The sequence below is a fragment of the Bos grunniens genome, chromosome 19 (genome assembly GCF_055505025.1).
Source record: "Bos grunniens cultivar Pamir isolate PY7600 chromosome 19, Bosgru_T2T1.0, whole genome shotgun sequence".
Classification (NCBI taxonomy): domain Eukaryota; kingdom Metazoa; phylum Chordata; class Mammalia; order Artiodactyla; family Bovidae; genus Bos; species Bos grunniens.
Window position 1 is genome coordinate 25,637,399 of NC_141183.1, and position 19,021 is coordinate 25,656,419.

Here is a 19,021-nt window from a genome sequence, read left to right on the forward strand (position 1 = left end):
GAAGCTCCCCCAGGGAAATACTTGTTTTGCACATGAATGGGGAATCCTTTGTTTTAAAGCCAAGGCTTAATGTCCAGGAATGTGCCATTAGGAAGGGAGACAGCTAATTCCTAGGTCCAAGGCTTAGGAAGTAGTTCTGTCCGTCAGGCCAAGAATGCCCCATCTTGGACCATGCTGACAAGGAGATGAAACTGGTTTGATTGTCACCTATACACACACTTCACAAAAGTCTGTGGTGGCAAGTTTTCAGATCTCCCATGCCTCAGACCACATAGCCCAGACATGCGATGAAAAATTCAATTAGACACATGGCATCATTTTCTTTTGGGCCTTGAGATGTTAAAACAACAGAAAATTTAGATGTTCATTTTGAAGGAGTCTGAAGAAAATAAGCTTGTCCCAGGTGGAGTGTCAGAGTAAGAAGAGACAGAAAGATGGACATAGCATGTGCCCCCCAAATTCCCAGAGGAACAAAACCCTGGGGCAGTTTTATATAAGTGATGTAAATTGTGACACTACGTGAAATCAGGCACAAAGAGTTGTAAAACATCTATTTAATGGCAACTATGCAAAATTCATGTTAGTTGTTAAGACAGAAACCAAAACTCAGAAATTTTTTTATATTTTGCAGCTGAAAATAAACATTCAACTTCACCTCTGGGGGAGATCCCTCGCATGTCTAAGTACCATGCCCCCAACTCCAAACATTTAGATGAGATCTCTTCTGGCAGGCTGTCCTGTGCAAGTAACTGCACTTGGTTCAATTCATGGCTAATTCTTGACTCGACCATTCGGACCATGTCCTTAAGTGTCCCTTTGACTTGGCCAGAGCACACCCAGGTCTGCATGAGAGAAAGTTCATTGATAATTGGATAGCTCAGTTAGGAAGATCATCCAGGATATTGGATGGGGGTAGAGAAACTCTGTGGGGGCATAAAAACTGGCTCAACCCTGAGAGTTCACTGTGAAATATCCCCCCTTTTGCCATTCAAATTTCTCAGAGTTGTTCTCAAAGCTGCACAGGAGAGGGACTTCCCTGGGGTCCAGTAATAAGATTCTGTGCTTCCACGGCAGGGAAGCCTGAGTTTGATCTCTGGTTGGAGAACTAAGATCCCATATGTGTGGTCAGGCAAAAATTAAAAAAAAAAAAAAAAAGCTGCACAAGACAGAATTAGAGGAAAAAGCCAATGAGTAGAGGCTCCTCTCACCTCCAAAAACAAGTGCTGCCTCCAGGGTATTCATTTACTGCCTCTATAAAATGGGCAGATTTTTTCCCTCTCCTTGTACATCACTGAACCACATGAGATAAAAGATGTGAATGCACACAAGTACTTGGAAGAATTAAAAAGCACCTTATAAACGTAAGAGGCCTTGTTCCTCCACCACAGCTGGGACTTGAATCCAGCTCACCGACTGGAAATCCAGTGCTCACTCCACTCTACCACAGCCGCTGAGCATCAAGGTAAGCTCTGTCTCAGGGATACAACAGGGCCATCCCAAGGCAGTAGGTGAGAGCCTATGAGCTGTGTCGACCTGCTGGGATGGGGCATGTGACCCAGGAAATACAGGCAGATCCTCATGCTCTCAGGTCCTGGGCTCAGGTGTTGCTGCAGAAATACGCTGGGCTTCCGTTCTCTTTAATATGAATATGTCTTATAGTGTTCTCTCCATGCCCCAGATCAGGATGTGGAGCTGGAAATTAGCTTTCCATTCCAACACGCTGCGGCACGTTCACTTTGGGGGTTGAAAGGATGGTTTTTAATAAGCTGGCTCTGGGCACCTGTCACCAGTAATAGAAGTTCTGCCTGGGAAGATAGATTGCTTCTTGTTAAAAGACCACAGGGCTGTAAATTCCCCAAGTCATAACTCAGCATCCAAATCAGGACTCAAGAGAATCACTTCCATCTTCTAGCACTAAGCCCTGGGCCCTGCTGATCCTGACCATTGACCTCAGTCATAGTTTTCTTTGCCCTGACTCACTGCACTTGCATTTGGGGGGAGTTTGTTGACATCCACGTAGGCATAACTTGCAGATGTGACTGGATCAGTGGAGGGAGGCTACAGGAAGAAACAGAGCCGTGAGTTTTGATGCTCTGCTGTCAGCAAACTCAAATCTCTGCTGTCCCAAGGATCCAGGTCATCAAGACTTCAAAATAAGCTCTTTCTAGAAATTCAAGCAAAAGTAATCATATCCACTCCATTAATGCTAGATTTTCTTGCTCTTAAATCTGACCGCTTATACTTGTTGTTCAGTCGCTAAGTCCTACTCTTTTGCAACCCATAGTTCACCAGGACCCTCTGTCCATGGAATTTTCCAGGCAAGAATAATGGAGTGGGTCGCCATTTCCTTCTCCAGGGGATCTTCCTGACCCAGGGATCAAATCCGGGTCTCCTGCACTGGCAGCTGGATTCTTTACCACTGAGCTACCTGGGAAGCCCCACTACTTGTATTAGTTGTGGGGAATTGGGACTGGTCCACGGAAGAAGTGACATGAAGTGAAAGTCGCTCAGTCGTGTCCGACTCTTTGCGACCCCATGGACTATACAGTCTGTGGAATTCTCCAGGCCAGAATACTGGAGTGGGTAGCCTTTCCCTTCTTCAGGGGATCTTCCCAACCCAGGGATGGAACCCAGGTCTCCTGCATTGCAGGCGGATTCTTTACCAGCTGAGCCACAAGGGAAGTCTGGTCCATGGATAATTTAATTTTATTCATTTATTTGGCTGCACTGTGTGGCTTGTAGGATCTTAGTTCCCACACCTTCACCCTCGGCAATGAAAGCACAGAGTCCTAATTGCTGGACCACCAGGGAATTCCCAATAATTTGATTTTTTAAAATACCACATAGCTGGTAAATTTAAACATATACTTACCCTCTAATCCAGAAATTCTATAGGAAATGAATCAATTTATCCACCAAAAGATCTGTTCAAGAATATTCATAATAGCCCAAAATAGAAACAACTCAAATGTCCATCAAGAGGTGAATGAAATGGAATAGCATAGAGCAATGTAAAAGAATAAACTGCTGATACACACTACAACCAGATTAATTGCACATTTTGTTGAGTGACATAAACCAGACACAAAAGAGGTCTGTACTCTGTACTGTATGCCTCTTTATGCAAAGTTCAAGAACAGGCAAAACTAATCCATAGCAACAAAAACCAGAATGGCAACTATCTCTGGAATATTATACTGGAAAGGGGCAGGAGAGAACCCACAGAGGTGCCAAAAATGTTCTATATCTTGTTCTAAACAGTGGTTACTTGGGTAATTACTCCTTGAGCAACACACTTAAGATTAAGGCACTTTACTGAATTATGCTATACCTCAAAAAATCAGGGAAAGCCAAAACACCCACACTATATTCCTCTAACATGAAAAAAATATCTGTGATGTCTTTCTTCATCAGATATTAAAAATCCAACTTTATCCCAAGTGAAAAAACAATTTAAAAAATTAAAATCACTGCTGAACAGTATGCAGTGATTGTAGCAGTCTTCTAGCTGAAGCACATCAGGAAGCAACTGTGGTGACAAATCGTTTGAAGAGGTTTTTTCTTCTCCTCTAGCATCCCAAGGATGAAGCATATGTTCTGGCCAGCACACAGCATCACACAAGATCGTGCCAATAAAACCAGACCAGACACCACTCCACTCCCTCTCAGATCCTCCTTGGGGGAGCAGTTGTCCCTGCCGCCTCCAAGTTCAGCTTGGTATCTTTCTTTTAAAGTGAAAATGTGAGTTACAAAATAGATCCAAAATGAATCTTTCTGAAATTCTACTTTTTATTTCATTATATGTAAAGCATTCCACTTCTGTTTCACATGACCATGCTAGCCAGGTTGGTTATTTACACATTAATTTTAACTGCCTTTATAAACCTTTTCTAGCCTATTTTTATTAGTACTTTCTATTTGCAAGGAAAATTCAAAGCCACGTGAGATAAGTGTAACTGAAAAGTCTTTACCTAACATGGGGTTGGGGGAAGGGCCAAGTTCTTTGTTTGTTTTCTCCCCATCACTAGCTTTTCAATATTGACTTCATGTTTCTATGAACTAAAGAAAATATCCCAGCACAGGGTGAACAGCCCCAGTTTGGGTTGGTCCCCACTCCTTTCTCACTTCCTCCACCTACCTATTTTCTGCACTGTTCCTTTTCTATGTAAATAGATATAGACTCTCAGGAATGGGGGAAAATGTTAAAAAGTAAATTGCACAAATCTTAAATGTTCAGCCAAATGATTTTTTTCACATGAATACACACCAGTGGAACCACCATCTTAATCAAAACAATATTTCCAGCACTCTAGCAGGCCCAGTTTCATTCTCTCTCACCTGATACCTAGGAGGGGGAAATTTTAACCTAAAATTTTTGAAACACTCTATTTGAGGGAGATTCAACTCTTATCTTCCTACCAAACACACGTAGGGTCGTAACAGTGTTCTCTTTCTTATGAATTATTTTAAACAGTAAATATGGAAATGATCAATAATTAGAGAAATGCTTATCTAAATGATGGTGCACTGGATACTATGCGATCATTAAAATGATGTTTTTGAAAAATGGTTAATGACACTGGGAAATGTTCTTCTAATATTAAGTTAAAAGGCAAAGTTCAAAAATGTTCACAAGGAATCTGAATTTTGAAATTATACATATTTGCAAGGAAAAAAATACAAAGAAAATACAACAAAAGATTCACTTTGGTAAATTTTGGATGGTAGGATATGAGGTGGTTTTATTTTCTTTATACTATTTTTAAATATTTTAAAGATTCTTGACAATGAAAATGTGTTACTTTTCTAACCAGGAAAAAAAAAAATAGTTTTCTTTTTAAATGTGGGGACAACCTAAATGACCAACACTAGGGAAACGCTAAATGATGACAACTCATTTCGTTTCATATTATGTATTTTAAGTGGCATTTAGAAGACTGCAATAAGTTGGGAAATTGCTTGTAACATAGTAAATGTATAGTGTGTTTTTAGACTCAAGATAGAATACATATATATATATATATCTATCTAAGTTGGGGAGTGGAAAGACAAAAGTAACAAATCACAGTGGTTGCAAATTATAAAACATGAGATCTGGAATGCAGAATGAGGAAACATTCAGAGGGTTTTTTATTAAAAGTTTTTAGAGTTTGTGTGTATTTAAAGCCCCATGTTCTATTTTCTGCTACCCGAATAAGGTTTATTTTCCACTTCGAGATTTTTTTCCTTTTTTTTTTTTTTAAGGGCTGGAATGTTGGGGGTAATTATTTCAATGTGTTTAATCTGAAGCTTTGGGGGCACAGTGTAGATGCGGCTTCTTTTACTCTAAATCAGATTCCGAAGAAAAGGTTGTACCAAATAAACACTGCAAACCCTTAACTTTCATAAATGCCAGAACAGAACTAACGAAAAACTACCCAAGTGCCAAAGACTAAAGACCATTCTGAGAAGCACACTTGCATGAGGCCTTCGCATTTATTTTTCCAAATAAACGGCTTCCTTTCAGATGGGAGTTGTTTTTCCTCTACAGAGCTGAGGGGATGGGCGGGCAGGCATGTGAGAACCGAACAGCAGACTAAAGACCAAGCTTTCTGGAAGTTTCGCCCGCCGCAACCCCACCCCCAATCCCGACTGCTTAGGACCCTCCTGATCCGGATGACAGCGGTGGCCCCACTTGCCCTAAGAGACGCCGGCCAGATCCGTGAACTTGACCGAGGCGCCCACGCCTCTTTCTCCCAAAGATCAGACAAAGGCAGAAGGGTTGGCTGAGTTCCCTTCAGGGCCCCGGAGACCTGGGGATCGAAGGCTGGGAAGAATAAGACAAAAACCCTCCGCGGTCCGAGTCCTCCGACAGGTTAAAGCCAAGTGGGGGTGGGGAGGGAGCTGCGGTTGAATGCGGAGAGCAGTGTTCTGACAGCTCTCTCAGGCCCCTTTTCCGGTTTGCCGTTGAGGACCTGCCTCCGAGCACTTTATCTGGCCTCAGGTTCGGAGGCCCGGAGCTTGTCTCAGGCTCGCCCGGGTTTGGTGCCTTCTCTGCCGCTCGCCGAGCTGCCCTGGCTCCTCGCGGGAAGCCCAGAGCTGCCCCGCCTCTTCTGCCCGTCCAGCGCGCCCAGTACCCCTTATAAGTGGGTTTTTCTGAGCCAGGAAAAGACCCCGGGATCGCGTCTTTTATCCCTCCTCGTTTAGGGATGCTGGATTCTTTTGAAAAAGAAGAAACAAAAACACTAACACGGTCTCAGCAGGCCGCTCTGCGCAGCCTCCGCCGGCGCCAGGGAAGCACGCGCCAGGAGTCCTGGGTCCCTCGGAGCGCTCCCCAGGCCAAGGATGGGGGGTGCCCCATTTACCAAGGCTAAGCTTCCGGATCGTGGGAGGTTACAGGGCCCAGCAGGGCTCCTCGGCCGCCGGCTGGAGTTGTGCTGCCCAAGGAGGGGCGCTTTTAAAATATAGAGGGGACGGCTTAGGGATGACCTACTTCAATCTCCTCTAACAATTCCTCTGCTGTAGCTATTCGTTTGCTCTTAACGCATTTGCCTTTCCAGGTCATTTTTTTAAAGTGTGGGGAATTTTACTGTCAAAAATAGGGCGCATGAATTATGCATGAGTTAAAATGAAAATTACCATTACGTTGATTTTGACTAAAGTACTGGTCTAACTTGCCATAAGGCCTCAATAATTGGATTTTTATTTTTATTTATTTTTTTTAATAATTGGATTTTTTAAATGCAGATCTGGCGAAGTTTCCGCGGAACACAAAAACCCGAAACCCGTGGCTAAAGCAATGCAGGCTTGGGTGGGAGAAGGCCGGGTCCCCGGCGTACCGGATCCTTCCACAATCCTCTTCCGCCACCTTTCCCTCCACCCCCTCCCCGTCTCGGTCCTGCTCCCAGGGGTCTGAAGGAATGTTTATGGCCTGGCTCAAGTTCAACGACAGAACTCTGCCTGGAGGGGGAAGGGCGACGAACTTAACCAGACAAAGACCGAGGTCAGGTCTCAGGCGGGGGAGACAGGCTGAACCCATTTAAGATGGGGCGCTGAGAGTCCACTCCGGGTACCTATTTCTCTCTTCAAGAGCTGGCTCGGTCTGGGGCCTGAGCTGTGTGGTCCGTAGCTCTGGCGCCAACACTCGATGCGCCGTCCGTAGCTCTGGCGCCAACACTCGATGCGTGCGCGCCTGGGTGAGAGCCGGGCGCTCACAGTCTGAATGGGCACTGCAAAGGCTTCGCCTAGCGTCCAGGACCCAATGAGGACGCCCTTGCTTTCTTCCTTCCCCGCTCTACCCTAACCAGAGCCGAGGTCCAGACCTCTCTCCCTCAGAGACCTGCCTCTTCTGCCCCCTCTCCCGAGTTTTGCTCACATCTTCCCACCCGGATTTGGTGTTCTAAGCATCTTTCAGGTCCTTCTCCAGCATAGGTTGTTCCGGAAAGCCTCTCCATATGCCGTGAAAGTGAATCGTTCTCGGTCTCCGTTCCCCCTGAGTGGGCGTTTGACCCACCTTACAATGTCAGAGATCACAGAATACAGTCCTCCGGCTTCAGGTCACATATGAAGAAACTACAGACCCAAGATCTGCCAGCGACTGAGAGAGAGGCAAAGCGCCAGAGAGCGATCGGTAGAAAGGGAGATAGTATTTCCACTGTATCTCCTCCAGTCTTCCACTTCAAGGGATGGTTTTGAGTGCAGCAGGCACTCGATAAATGAGTGATGGATTGAACTAAATTTCCACTTGTGTTTAATTCCCTGTGGTTGCACTTATCCAAATCGGGGGGTTCCAGTGGAGCAAGGTGACCTCAAAGGATGGCTCCAGATAGAAAGTTTGTGTCTAGAGAGACCTTGTGAGAAGAGGTATGTTGAGAGTGGGGGAGAGGCTTGGCTTCCTGTTCTCTTGCGCTGATGACCACAGAGCTTAGCCCTTAGAACTCCTGCTTTGGGGGCTCTGCTTAGACTGTGATGCTGATCAAGTAACTAAGGCTTAGCCTCAACGTCCTCATTTTATAAAGTGGGTTTTGTCTTTGTGGGGGCAGTAGCTCTGAGAGGGCATGGGCAGGAACGAGCGGGGGCAGGGAGGGTTGGGTGAGTCCCGAGTGGGTCTCTAGATTACCTTGTTCCCTGCTCCCCGCCCCCGCCCCAAGAACAACAAGCTAGCAGTGTCAGTGGCCCCCTGCTGCTTGTGTGCAAGTTCTGAGTCCCTGGGCAGATATGCCAGCCATGGGCAACCCCTCTAGTTGCTCCTCAGATCCCAGAACTCAAAGAGCTCAACAGGGCATAGGAATGGCAGAAGGAAAGCAGCCATGCGAGACTAAGCTGCACTGATTTAAAGGGCCAGAGCCTCTCCCTTAAGGGTGTATTAATAAATCATTATAATCAGGGTTAATTTTCACCCAGTTTTCAAAGTAAATGTTTTGTAAAGTATCACAGTTTAAATAAGAACAACATTAACAATAATATTAATTTCGTCTGTACCAAGATTCCATCCAGTCGGAGACAAACACAAGGTCCTATGGGCGGGCCTTGCTCTCCCAAGCCAGACTCTCCCTGGCTGAGGCCGCGCTCGCGTCTCGCGTGCTGCGAAGCAGCTTTCTTGGTCCCTTTTTGCCCAGGCGGCTGCCAGCCTTTTTAGGAAACAACGAGGAGGCGCCCGGCTGAATGGCCTCTTCCAGAGCCTGACACCCACCCTTCCCTATCCGCTGTGACCGCGGAGTCCCCCAGAGTCCGGGGACGAACCCCCTTCCCCGACGGCTCCCTCAGCGGATCCCCAGAACAAAAGAGCTTAAGGTCCTTGGCCCACGAATCAGCGGGTTTACCTTTTTAGAGAGAAGCGCATTCTTGAAAGTAGCAAAATGAGTGGGTCTTGCTCTGAGAAACGGGAGCATAACACTCTTGCTCTCTCTGCCAAGGCCAGGGCTGGAATTCGGTGGGCTCCAAGGCTCCTAGCTGGGCCGGCGCCGGCCTCCGAGTGGCGCAGGGCTCTGCTCTCGCGCACCTCGGGCTAGAGAAGTAAGGATCGCAGCGCCGCATAAGGGTCCCCCTCCCAGCAGAGCCTGGGGCGGGGCTCAAGGAGAGGGCGCACAGCCCCCGGCTCCCCACCTCGTGGCTGGAGCGCCCGCTCTCCGCTGCAGCCTCTCGCCTCCCCAACCCGGTGTCTCGCGACAGTCTTCCGGTCGCTCTGGCTCTGCCAGCGCCGCTTGGCCTCCTCCCTCCTTCAAAGTCCAGAAATGGGACCCTTTCCCTCACTTTCCTCCATCTTCCCACGAAGAGTTGAGGAGAGACGGGGTAGGGGCGGCGGGAACCACTGGCCAGAAACTTCAAGTTCAACGGCCATGTCCGCCGGCAGACGCGGCCTTTCCCTCCCCATCGTCCCGAGGGTGATTGAACGCTGGCCTCTCCGTCATTTTGAAGGCATTTAGGGAAGAGGGAGCCGTGGTGGAACTCCTTCTCCGTTTGCTCCGACCACCCCCACCCGCTTTCTACACAAAAGTAACTGGTAGCGGAGAAAGAAAGGCTGCCATCAGTTCCGCATTGGATGTTTTCAAATCTCTCCCCGGGCCCAGGCCAGCGCCTGGAGGGAGGGCCTGGCCGGCCCAGCCGGGTGAGGGGCCGAGGGCGGCCCCTCTGCTTTTCCCTTTCCCCGAGAGGGAGTATTCAGGTGGGTGAGAATGTACTATAAATTTCTTTCAAAAACAACGGAACCTCTCCCTTTGCCCCCTCCGCAGCGGTTGCCTCTGCGCTTTATTGCCAGTTTACGGTAACAGGTTCGTGTAAATCACGTTTGAAGCTCTGGTGTTTCTGTTAGACCGGAAGGGGGGACGGGCACAGAGGGTTCTCCCGGAAGGAAACCTAATACAAGTGCAGCACTTAGGACCTTGAGTAAAACTTACTTTAATAAAGGGGAGCAATGGGGGCTGGAGGAGCGGAGGGCCGTCAGCTCCGCGTTGGCGGAGGGGGGCCGCGCCGTTCGGAGAACTGGGGTGTCTTGATTTGGGCCTTTCTTCTGCCGCAGGGCAGCTACTGGTCCTCGAACCACTCAGAGCTGGGGTGGCTAGCTGGGGAAGGAGGAGGAACTGGGGGCGGGCGGCTGGGACGGGGGTCACGGCGGTGCCAACAGTCGCCGGCTGCGGCCTCGCGAGTTCTAGGGTGGCGGCGAGCGTTTGCCCGCTTGCCAGTAGGGGACCCCGGAGCTGGGGCCCCGGGTTCGTTGTCTGCGGGGCTGCTTCGAGAACCTAGATTCGAAAAGAGCTTCCCGAGGTACTATCAACGCTCTTTTCCACCATTACCGCCTAATCCGTCCTCTCGAGGCCTAATAAAATCCGCTGCGATTCATGGGGTCGCAAAGAGTCGGACACGACTGAGCGACTGAACTGATTTGGAATTGGAAGTGATTTCGGTCCGGAGCAGCGTAGACGCCACCTTCCAACCCTGTTTCGACGTTTGCTGAGACTGAGCCGGAGAAGTTCCGCTCAGAGAAAGGGAGTGGGCGCAGAGGGCGGCCCGGAGTAAAATCGCGCCTCGTTGGTGAAAAGACACCCGGTCTGTTTCCTGGTGTGTGTCTGTGCGCCTCTGCGTTTATTTGTCCATGAAAATGTCTGAATTTACCTATTTGAGAACATTGTATTCACGCATTTCAGTCTAAATGTTAGCGAAACACTCTTGTATTAATAGCTTAAAGTGGCCCTATTTAAAAAGCTAATAGCTGCAGGCAAGTAAATGTAGATGCATGGATTTTGTTGTAGTTTAGACACAAATTACTGAAAGATTTTTAAATGGTCTCGGTGGAAAGGGATATAATTCGCCTCGGTAGTAACATTGGTGTTTGGAAAGAAGTTCCATAAAAGGATTTAACACAAAGCAAAATTGAATGATTTTTTTTTTTTTTTGCACAGATTCCATACAAGTAAATGACTTGGGGCGGGGGGAAGCGCAAGAGAGGTTCGCAGCGAATTGTTCTGGCGAGGAAGATAAATAAAATACTCCAGTGGAATGAAGACCTGGACCGAGGGCTTATGGCGCCGCAGCCTTGCTCCGGGTGCCTTGGCCACCCTGTTTTTTCTCTATTAGAGATCTCTTTTGCTGCCCTTCTAGCCTTCTTCCTGGGTCTCTCCGCCGCAGGGTTGATACATTTGCCAGTACCCTGGCCCAATTTCAGGCGACTCCGGGTCCAAGCGCTCTCACCCGCGGCTACGAATTCCCCAACCCCGGAGGCCCGAGTCCCCAGGCTTTCGGAAGCCAGAGGCTCAGTTGAGGGATTGTTAAAAACTGAGCCGACTGGCAAATTTCTCTGAAATAGCGAGATTCTGCCGGAAGGGGGCGCCCTTGACTTTTTAATAGGCCAAACTCACGTTGGTAGAGGGAGAAATCTAAAATCCCCCATCTTTTGTTTGTTCTAAAATTGTTGCGAGAGCATTAACAGAGGAGCCCGGAAACTTTAAGTCCTTGATAACGGAATGGAGGCATTAGAGCCCCGGGAATTCAGAGTCTCGAGGCCCCTGACTGCAGGCCTCCCGAAGTCACCTCGGGAAGTCCGAGTGGTAACCTAAAGCCTTTCCCCTCCCTCTGTAGGGAGCAAGCACCACGCGCGGTCTCCCCCATCTGTCCCACACGCCACCTACCCATAGGCCTATCTGTCCTGAAGTCTCTCAATTTCTGAAGCGGCAAGGGAGGGGGGCTGCACCCACTAACCTTCGGAGTTCGCGGTATTAAAAATTACTAAAGATTGGGACTTCGCTTGAAGAACGTAGAAAGCAGAAAGTAACTTTTCTCTGGGCGAGGCGCGATACCAGGGAGCTTAAACTGGACCACGGGGCTTGGAAAGACTGTGTAAATCACGAAATTGATACCTTCCCCTTCCCCAAGCACACCCACTATCTAAGAAGACCCAGGGAGGGAGGGTCACTGCCAGTCGGGGCTTTTTCTCCCCCTCAGCTTTAGAATCCTCTTTGGTTGAAAAAAAAAAAAAAGGTGGGGGGCGGGGAGGGATTTGGAACACTTAGAAGAGTCTTCCGAGAAGAGCCAGGACTGGGATGCCACCCGACTCGAATTGCTCGGCTGCGGCGGCCAACTCAGGGTTTCCTGGAAAAGGAGTCCGCTCTGAGATGGAGCGGCCTTCGAGACGTGGCCGGGGACCCTTCCGGATGCTCGCCTCCCGACTGCCCGCTGCGAGGAGGCTCGGAACATGGGTCTGGCGGCCCGTCTTCTCCACTTCATTCCTGTGCGTTCGATCGCCGGAAGGCTGACAGAACCCGCCAGCCCGGGCTGCGGGAAGATCCAGCTTAGCCCCGCTGATGTTCCGCGCAGACAAGGTCCCGGCCTAGGTACACGACTTCAGGTCCCCCGGCTCTGCGAACAGCCGGTCTGCCCCAGGTTTCTGGAACTCCGTACTATTCGCATATTGTCTACGTGGTTGTGGAAAACAGGGTTGTGCCAAACTGTCCTCCACTCCCCCAGAATCAGTGTATGTGGACGGAACCAGCACAAAGGAAAGGAAAAAGTCTGTGCCCGCTATTGTCCCCGCGGCCTGCGGTTCCCCATTCTGACACCGGCTTTTGGGGGCTTCTGCCACCCCTGGTTCTTTCACTCGGCAAAGAGCCTGCCTGAGACTCCAAGGCCTGAGACTCGGAAGCTCCTTGGTGTCACCGGCAGGCAAGCAGAGGAGAAATGGGTAGTGAACAGCCATATTCATTTTTTCTCCTTCTAGGCTATACAAGTGTGTTTGGGATGTGCCTGCCATGGATAGGCTACTTATTCCCCTCATTCTGCAATCATTTGTGCGTAAGGGGCTGTTTACAGGGCCACAAATGTCTATTTCATGCAGCTCCCAAATGCCCAATGAACCACGACCTACCTCCTTTGGCCAGAACCACCAGAAACATTAAGGGAAGGCTTGGAAAGTTTTGGAGAGGAACTGGTGAATTATCCAGGCACTTTCTCAAACCCCATTTCTCTGGAAGAAAGAACACATCCTGGAGGGCAGTCCACTGGCTTCATTTTCACACAGGGCCGAAACTGAAGAGTTAGGCACATGGACTTCTGAGACCAGTGGGTACAGTCTAGGGGATGGGCAGGGAGGGAGGGAGAGGTACCCCCCAGCATTGGCCATCCTGCCTAGCTGTCATCTTAGAAAAAATGCTAAAGGGGCAACGGTAGTTACAGGGGTAAATATACCATTTCTTGTCTCCCCTGCCTTCACTGCGATGGGGACAGGCTTTGGAAATGGAAGAGGTTCCAGAGGAAGCTGTCCTGTCACTGGTCTCCTTCCAAGTTTATTCATGATCAGCTCAATCCATGAAAGCAGTTTCTAAAAGTGCTCTACAGAGCTCTAGATAGAAAATATGATACTAATTATCATGGCAACTGGTACTGGTTATGGTGATTATTGCAACTGCCAGAATGAATGATTATGACTGGGACAAAGTCACTTAGGTAGTGTTACCTGGCGGACTGGGCTGTAACTCTGGGCCTTGCTGGCTCTTTGGGATCCATGGCATATCCAGACTGTCTCTGAAGAACAGCCCAGGAACATTGGCCTGGGAAGAGTGTCACTTCTGGGAGCCCCTCGAGCAGAGTCTGGGGCCCCAGCTTGGCCGAGGCAGGCTCCTGGTCTCACCAGTATACCCCAACTTCCCCTCCCCCTCCCAGCCAGAGCCAGGGAGCTCCCTCACGGAGTAGCGCTGGTTTTGACCTTGGCGAGGACCTTCTTCTCCTTGACCCGGCGATTCTGAAACCAGATGGTGATCTGGCGCTCTGAGAGGCTGGTGGCAGCAGAGATCTTGCGCCTCTTGTCCTTGGTGATGAATTTGTTAGCCGAATACTCACGCTCCAGTTCCCGCAACTGTCCCTTGCTGTAGGGAATGCGCTTCTTGCGGCCTCGACGGAAGGTGCAGCCCTCAGGCGGATGCTGCGAGCTTGAGTCTATGCAGGAGAGGGAGGGAGAGAGAGACATGCTCAAACCACAGCCTGGCGCAAGCCCAGGGTCTGACCCAGGCCCCACAACCTAGGTTATCCTACAAGAGCATTCAGGTTATCCAAAGCACAAGAGGACACCTCCGCTTCCAGCTGGTTGGTTTCCTGATCCACCCAGCCTTGGAAAGAGGAGATTTCTGCAGGCCACCCTCACTCATCACTGCCTTCACGCCTGCAGTCTGCAAACACACCCAGCCCACCTAGACTGCATATGTTCACCCTCATATGCATTTTCCAACTCTTGACCACTCTTACAGATACTACAAACAAATTCTGTACAGGAGGGAACACATTTCTGCCCCTACTCCCAAAACATACACACACACACACACATGCACCAATGCACACACCTAAGTCATGGCTGCAGGAAATCTACACTTCTCTTTGGAAACTGAAAAACTCATCTGAGAGAAAGTAAGGGGTTGTATTCTTTACAGAACAACTAATTCTTCTGTTCCCACCCAGCTGCACCCCCACACTCAATGAATTGAGAAGAATTAAACTGGGGTCCTACTGGGCAGGAACACCCTAAGTCCCAAACAACAGCAAAGAGAGTCAAGCACTCCGACATATTGAAAGGCTGGTCCCAAGGCTCCCGGGGGAGATCAGGGACCTGGTGGGCCTCAGGATTCAAATAGCACCCAGCTTAGGCCCCTCACAATGACCCTCTGGGGCCTTCACCTAGGCTCTCTAACTGCCTGGACCCTCCTTCAGAGCCCTAATAGCCAACCAAGGAGAACCAAGCTCCTCCTGACCAGCCCCAAGACCCATCCAGGCAGGGTCTACAATGCCACACTCAGCACCAAGGGCATCCAGAGCAGCTTACCTGCAAATGCTGCCTTCCAGAAAGGACCTGGGGGGTTCTGTTCTCCCTGGCAACACATCTGGCTGTTCCAGCCACCGGTAAGGGCCCAGGGCTGGTAACTGTCCACAGGCAGCAGGGAGTCATGACGAGGCTCACCCGGGGCGCCCAAAGTCTGCACTACGGACACATCCAGGTAACTGGCCATAGGCTGGTAGGGTCCCGGGTATCCCGGGTAGAAGGCAAACTCGGTGGGGCGGCTGGGGTACTCCTCCCCGGACGTGGGAGTCTCCGCAGGGTAGGCAGCCAGGGTGGCCGCCTGGGCACAGGGCTTCAGCGAGCTTCGGGACACTCGGCAGGAGTAGTACCCGCCTCCAAAGTAGCCGTAAGGCACCGGAGCTGGGGACGCCCCCTGGGGCACCCCGGGGCATGGGTGGCACTGCTTTGGCGGTTCCGCAGAGCCTGGCAGATCCAGGGGGGCGTAGTTGACAGCAGGCATCAGCGTAGGCGCCGACGTTGGATGGCTGGTCAGTGGGGAGTGGGTGACTAGGTTCCGACTCCCTCCGGCTCCCAGCAAGCCTTCGATCTCCTTGGCGCCGTCCAAAGTGGTATAATTGCCGGGCTCCATGGGGCCGAGGATCGGCTCATGAGGCGCTGGGGGTGGGAAATACAGGGGGGACCAGCTCGCTCTCCCCACCCAGGCCCGGGGAATCCAAAGCGTTTTAAATCGCTGGCAGCTCGCTGGGCGCCTGCATTCGCTCAGCCCGGCCGTCGTGACGCAGGAACCGCAGGTGCCCGGGCACGCGGGCTGATTGGCTGCGGCCTGGCGGAGAGAGGCTCATAAAATCTTCACTGCAGAAATTGCGAAAATACTTTACCCCCGCTTTCTCTCTTTTCCCTCCTCACCCTCCCTCGCTCCCTTGCTCACTCCCTCCTCCTTCCTTTCTTCTCTCCCCGCCTTCCTCCTTCTCCCTCTCCTCCCTCCTCTCTTTCTCTCTCGGCTTTTTTTTTTAATTGCATTTGAAAACGAGAGAAAAGAGACCGGGTGTCTTCCCGCCGCTTTCCAGTTTGGAACAACCCAGCTACGTCGGGGGTGGGGAGGCGGGAGAGGAGAGACGGAGCCAGCCCCACCTCTGTCGCCTCCTCTCCCTCCCTGGCTGTCTCCTGTGCTTTGGCAGGTTTAACGAGAGAATAAAAAGCTCTCCCTATAAAGTGTCCATCTCGTAGGGGGAAGGGGAGTTGAGGGTGGGGCCTGGAGGCCGCTCTGAGCCTGAAAGGAAAAACCCGGGAATGCGCCTGAGCCAGAAGGGGCTAGAAAATGGGAGTTAAGGGATATTTCTGGAAGCTCCTTGCTTTGGGGTCCCAGTACTAACACCCCAGTTCACTCCAGGTGCCCCTCCCATTCTGGATGCGCAGTAATAAGCTACTCCTGGACCTCGGGAAGTGCCTAGGACGCCTCTTCCCCAGAGACCCTAGCTAGCGCCCTTAGCCTATAAAGATCCGGATTCGAAGAGGGGTGGAAAGGAAAGGGAGCGAGACACGGACTCCGAAGAAGGAGACATGAGAATTGGAGACGCTAAAGGTTCAGACCTGAAGCGGAAATGGAGCTTCTGGTCCTGGCCTGTAAAAGGGTGTCTGGATTTCCGTTTTAGGATGGCTAAAGAAATATGGAAAGATGTCACATACGACCTGTATATTCAGAGAGAGGCAGAGAAAGAGCAGGAAAATGAGATCCAGAGACACACAGTAAGGGGGAGAAGTTGAAGGACGGGTTTGAGAGAGAATGTTATAAAATCCTGAAGTACCAGTCAGAAAAGATAAACCCTTTCCCCCCTTTTCTGGAATTTAAGATTATTTCCAGAAAACCAGGCCTGGCTAACTGGTAAATAACTAGTTTCAGGGGAATCTGGATCCCAAGAATACAGAAGCCTGGCCTTTATGAAGTACCCAGTCTCTCTGTCCTCTCCTACACTCCACGGGGCCCAGAAAACTCACCCTGGTCTTGGCACACTCCCACCCAAGCCTAGGACCAGAAAACCCAGGACGCCTATCTGCTTCCTCCAGGCTTTCCCTTTCCTAAGAAGGAAGAGGGCATGGGAGAGGGAATCTCAACCACTGGAGGAATTATCTGAGGCCCATCTGTCGGGAACTGTTGTGCAGTGCAAGGCAGAAGCCCCAAACCATTTTTCCCCCCCACAGATCTGTCTTCAGAGATTTTGTTTCCATCACTACCCCTCCCAAATCAAATCTTCTGGGTTCACTTTTTCTAGAACTCACAGGTTTTTTTGAGAAGACAGGAACTTTTGCATTCTACACGAAGGTCATGGCAATTTTATAGAACAGACTACTCTGCACTCTAGGTGGGATTGGCCATACCCGCTCAGTAACCTGTCTGAACTTGAGCTATCTTTCAGGAAAGGGCCCATGCAACCGGATTTGCTCCAAGTTGCAGGGCTGTAGGGAAGAGTATAGCTCACTTTCAGTGACCACTGCTGATAATTGAAGACACCAAGCATGAAATCCTCACTGGATTTTGTTGTATTTGAAAACAACAGGAGAGAAAAGGGAGGCGATGTCTCTTTGATGCTTTCCAGTTTCTTGCTATAGCTTCTTGCTTGTCTGATTATGAAAGGCAGAAATACCAGGATTTTTACCTAACGACTAAGAATTTTTTACTGCTTTTTGCTTAGTAGATGACAACACAGGCATGAATAGATCCCTAAATTTTATAAATAGATAAATCAATTCCATTCCTGGGAATATACCCAACAGAAATGAATGTTTATATCCATCAATAGACAAGTACTAAAATATCTAAAGCAGCTTTATTTATTATAGCTCAAAAATACAAACAACCCAAATGTTCATCAATAGTGCTACACAGCGATTTTAAAAAAACACTGCTACACACAACATAGATAAATTGCACAGATAGGTGGGTAAAAGAAGCTACACAAAAGAGCAAATTTTGTATGCTTCTATTTCTATGCAGTTCAATCAAGAATAGCCAAAATCAAATCTATGGTGATAGAGGTCAGAATAGATTGCCCTGGGAAGGGGAGCTTCTGACTAGGAGGTGACATAAGGCTGGAAATGTTCTGGATCTCAGATCTCTATCTATGTGCTAGTTACATGGGTATGTTCACCATAAGAATTCAAGATGTACATGGGGTTATTTCTTCACATTACATCAGCTTATCTCTATTTTTTAGAAGGAACATAATTAAATACAAAAATTTCAAGATTCATAGCAATGTTGCCTGCCATTGTGCTTTTTGGATATTAATGTTCTTATCTATGTCTTATGGAAATAAGCAGCTGAATGCATGTAATTCTGCATCATTGTAGAATGCAGAGAAGACCAACTCAAACCTTGCCCTGGAGAAGCTCACCAACTGTGCTGGAGACCTCTATGGAAACAGACACAATTCAATACAAATAAATACTATGGGCGGGGGGTGTTTCTGTTTTGCTCTACAATTTATTTAGCATCTAGTAGATTCTAGGGAACAGTTTCAAATATCATATTAACATATGTGCATGTGCTCCCATTTTCTGTATATGTTTTGTATTTGCAAACACGCATGACCTGTCATAGACCTCAACTGGAGTCAAGTAAGGCAGAGTAAGTCTCCTTATCTGTAAAATTATGTATTCTCAAAGGCACAGTAATTTCTACCCCTCAGGAATGCTGTGAAGAGTTTTTGCACATGAAAGCATTTCACAAACTGAATAAATGGGTTCTATTTGTGTTTCTTTATGTGTCTCCGTTTCCAATGAACTACAAGCCACCTGTTTTTATTTGAAAAGAAAAGAACAGTTTCCCTAACGGGTATTGGTCCCTTCTTACTTGCCTCTTTCAGCCTTGAGTAAGCCTGCAGTTCCCACGTACAGAACCTGAGGCTCAGCACCTCAGTATCCTTCCTGAGCGCTAGAGTTGAGGGCGGAATTTAGAACAGCCAAGGCACCCCGACCTCCCCACCCGCCTGGGCTGAGCCAGCCCTTCCCCCAGCCCCACAGATTCCTTTTTGTCCTGCTGGGAGCCTCCAGACAGACCCCCAGGACCCCTGAGCCTCCCCGATCCCCAACCCCGTTTACTGACCCAGCCAAACTCGCAGAAAAGCCTCAGCGGCTCCTTTACATACCGGCCAGACACCTCCTGGAAGGTCAAGGCCAAGTTGAAAGTTAAGAGTCTGTTTACCTCCGGGAGCCCTTTCAGAGCGGCCCCACAGACCGCCTATGACCTTTACAGCCAGGCCTTTGAGC

General features: G+C 49.3%; 2 protein-coding genes across 2 annotated transcripts; one reads left to right on the forward strand and one right to left on the reverse strand.

Annotated features, from left to right (window-relative positions):
* Positions 1 to 9,892: 9,892 nt before the first annotated feature.
* PRAC2 (PRAC2 small nuclear protein) lies at positions 9,893 to 12,122 on the forward strand. The gene is made up of 3 exons (XM_086361025.1): positions 9,893 to 9,928; positions 10,164 to 10,292; positions 10,908 to 12,122. Exons 1-3 carry the CDS (start codon positions 9,893 to 9,895, stop codon positions 11,274 to 11,276), a joined length of 534 nt encoding a protein of 177 aa, XP_086217151.1. The 3' UTR covers positions 11,277 to 12,122.
* Positions 12,123 to 13,080: 958 nt separating this feature from the next.
* Positions 13,081 to 15,713, reverse strand: HOXB13 (homeobox B13). The gene is made up of 2 exons (XM_086360989.1): positions 14,780 to 15,713; positions 13,081 to 13,902 (listed from the first exon to the last, which is right to left on the reverse strand). Exons 1-2 carry the CDS (start codon positions 15,381 to 15,383, stop codon positions 13,649 to 13,651), a joined length of 858 nt encoding a protein of 285 aa, XP_086217115.1. The 5' UTR covers positions 15,384 to 15,713; the 3' UTR covers positions 13,081 to 13,648.
* Positions 15,714 to 19,021: the final 3,308 nt, after the last annotated feature.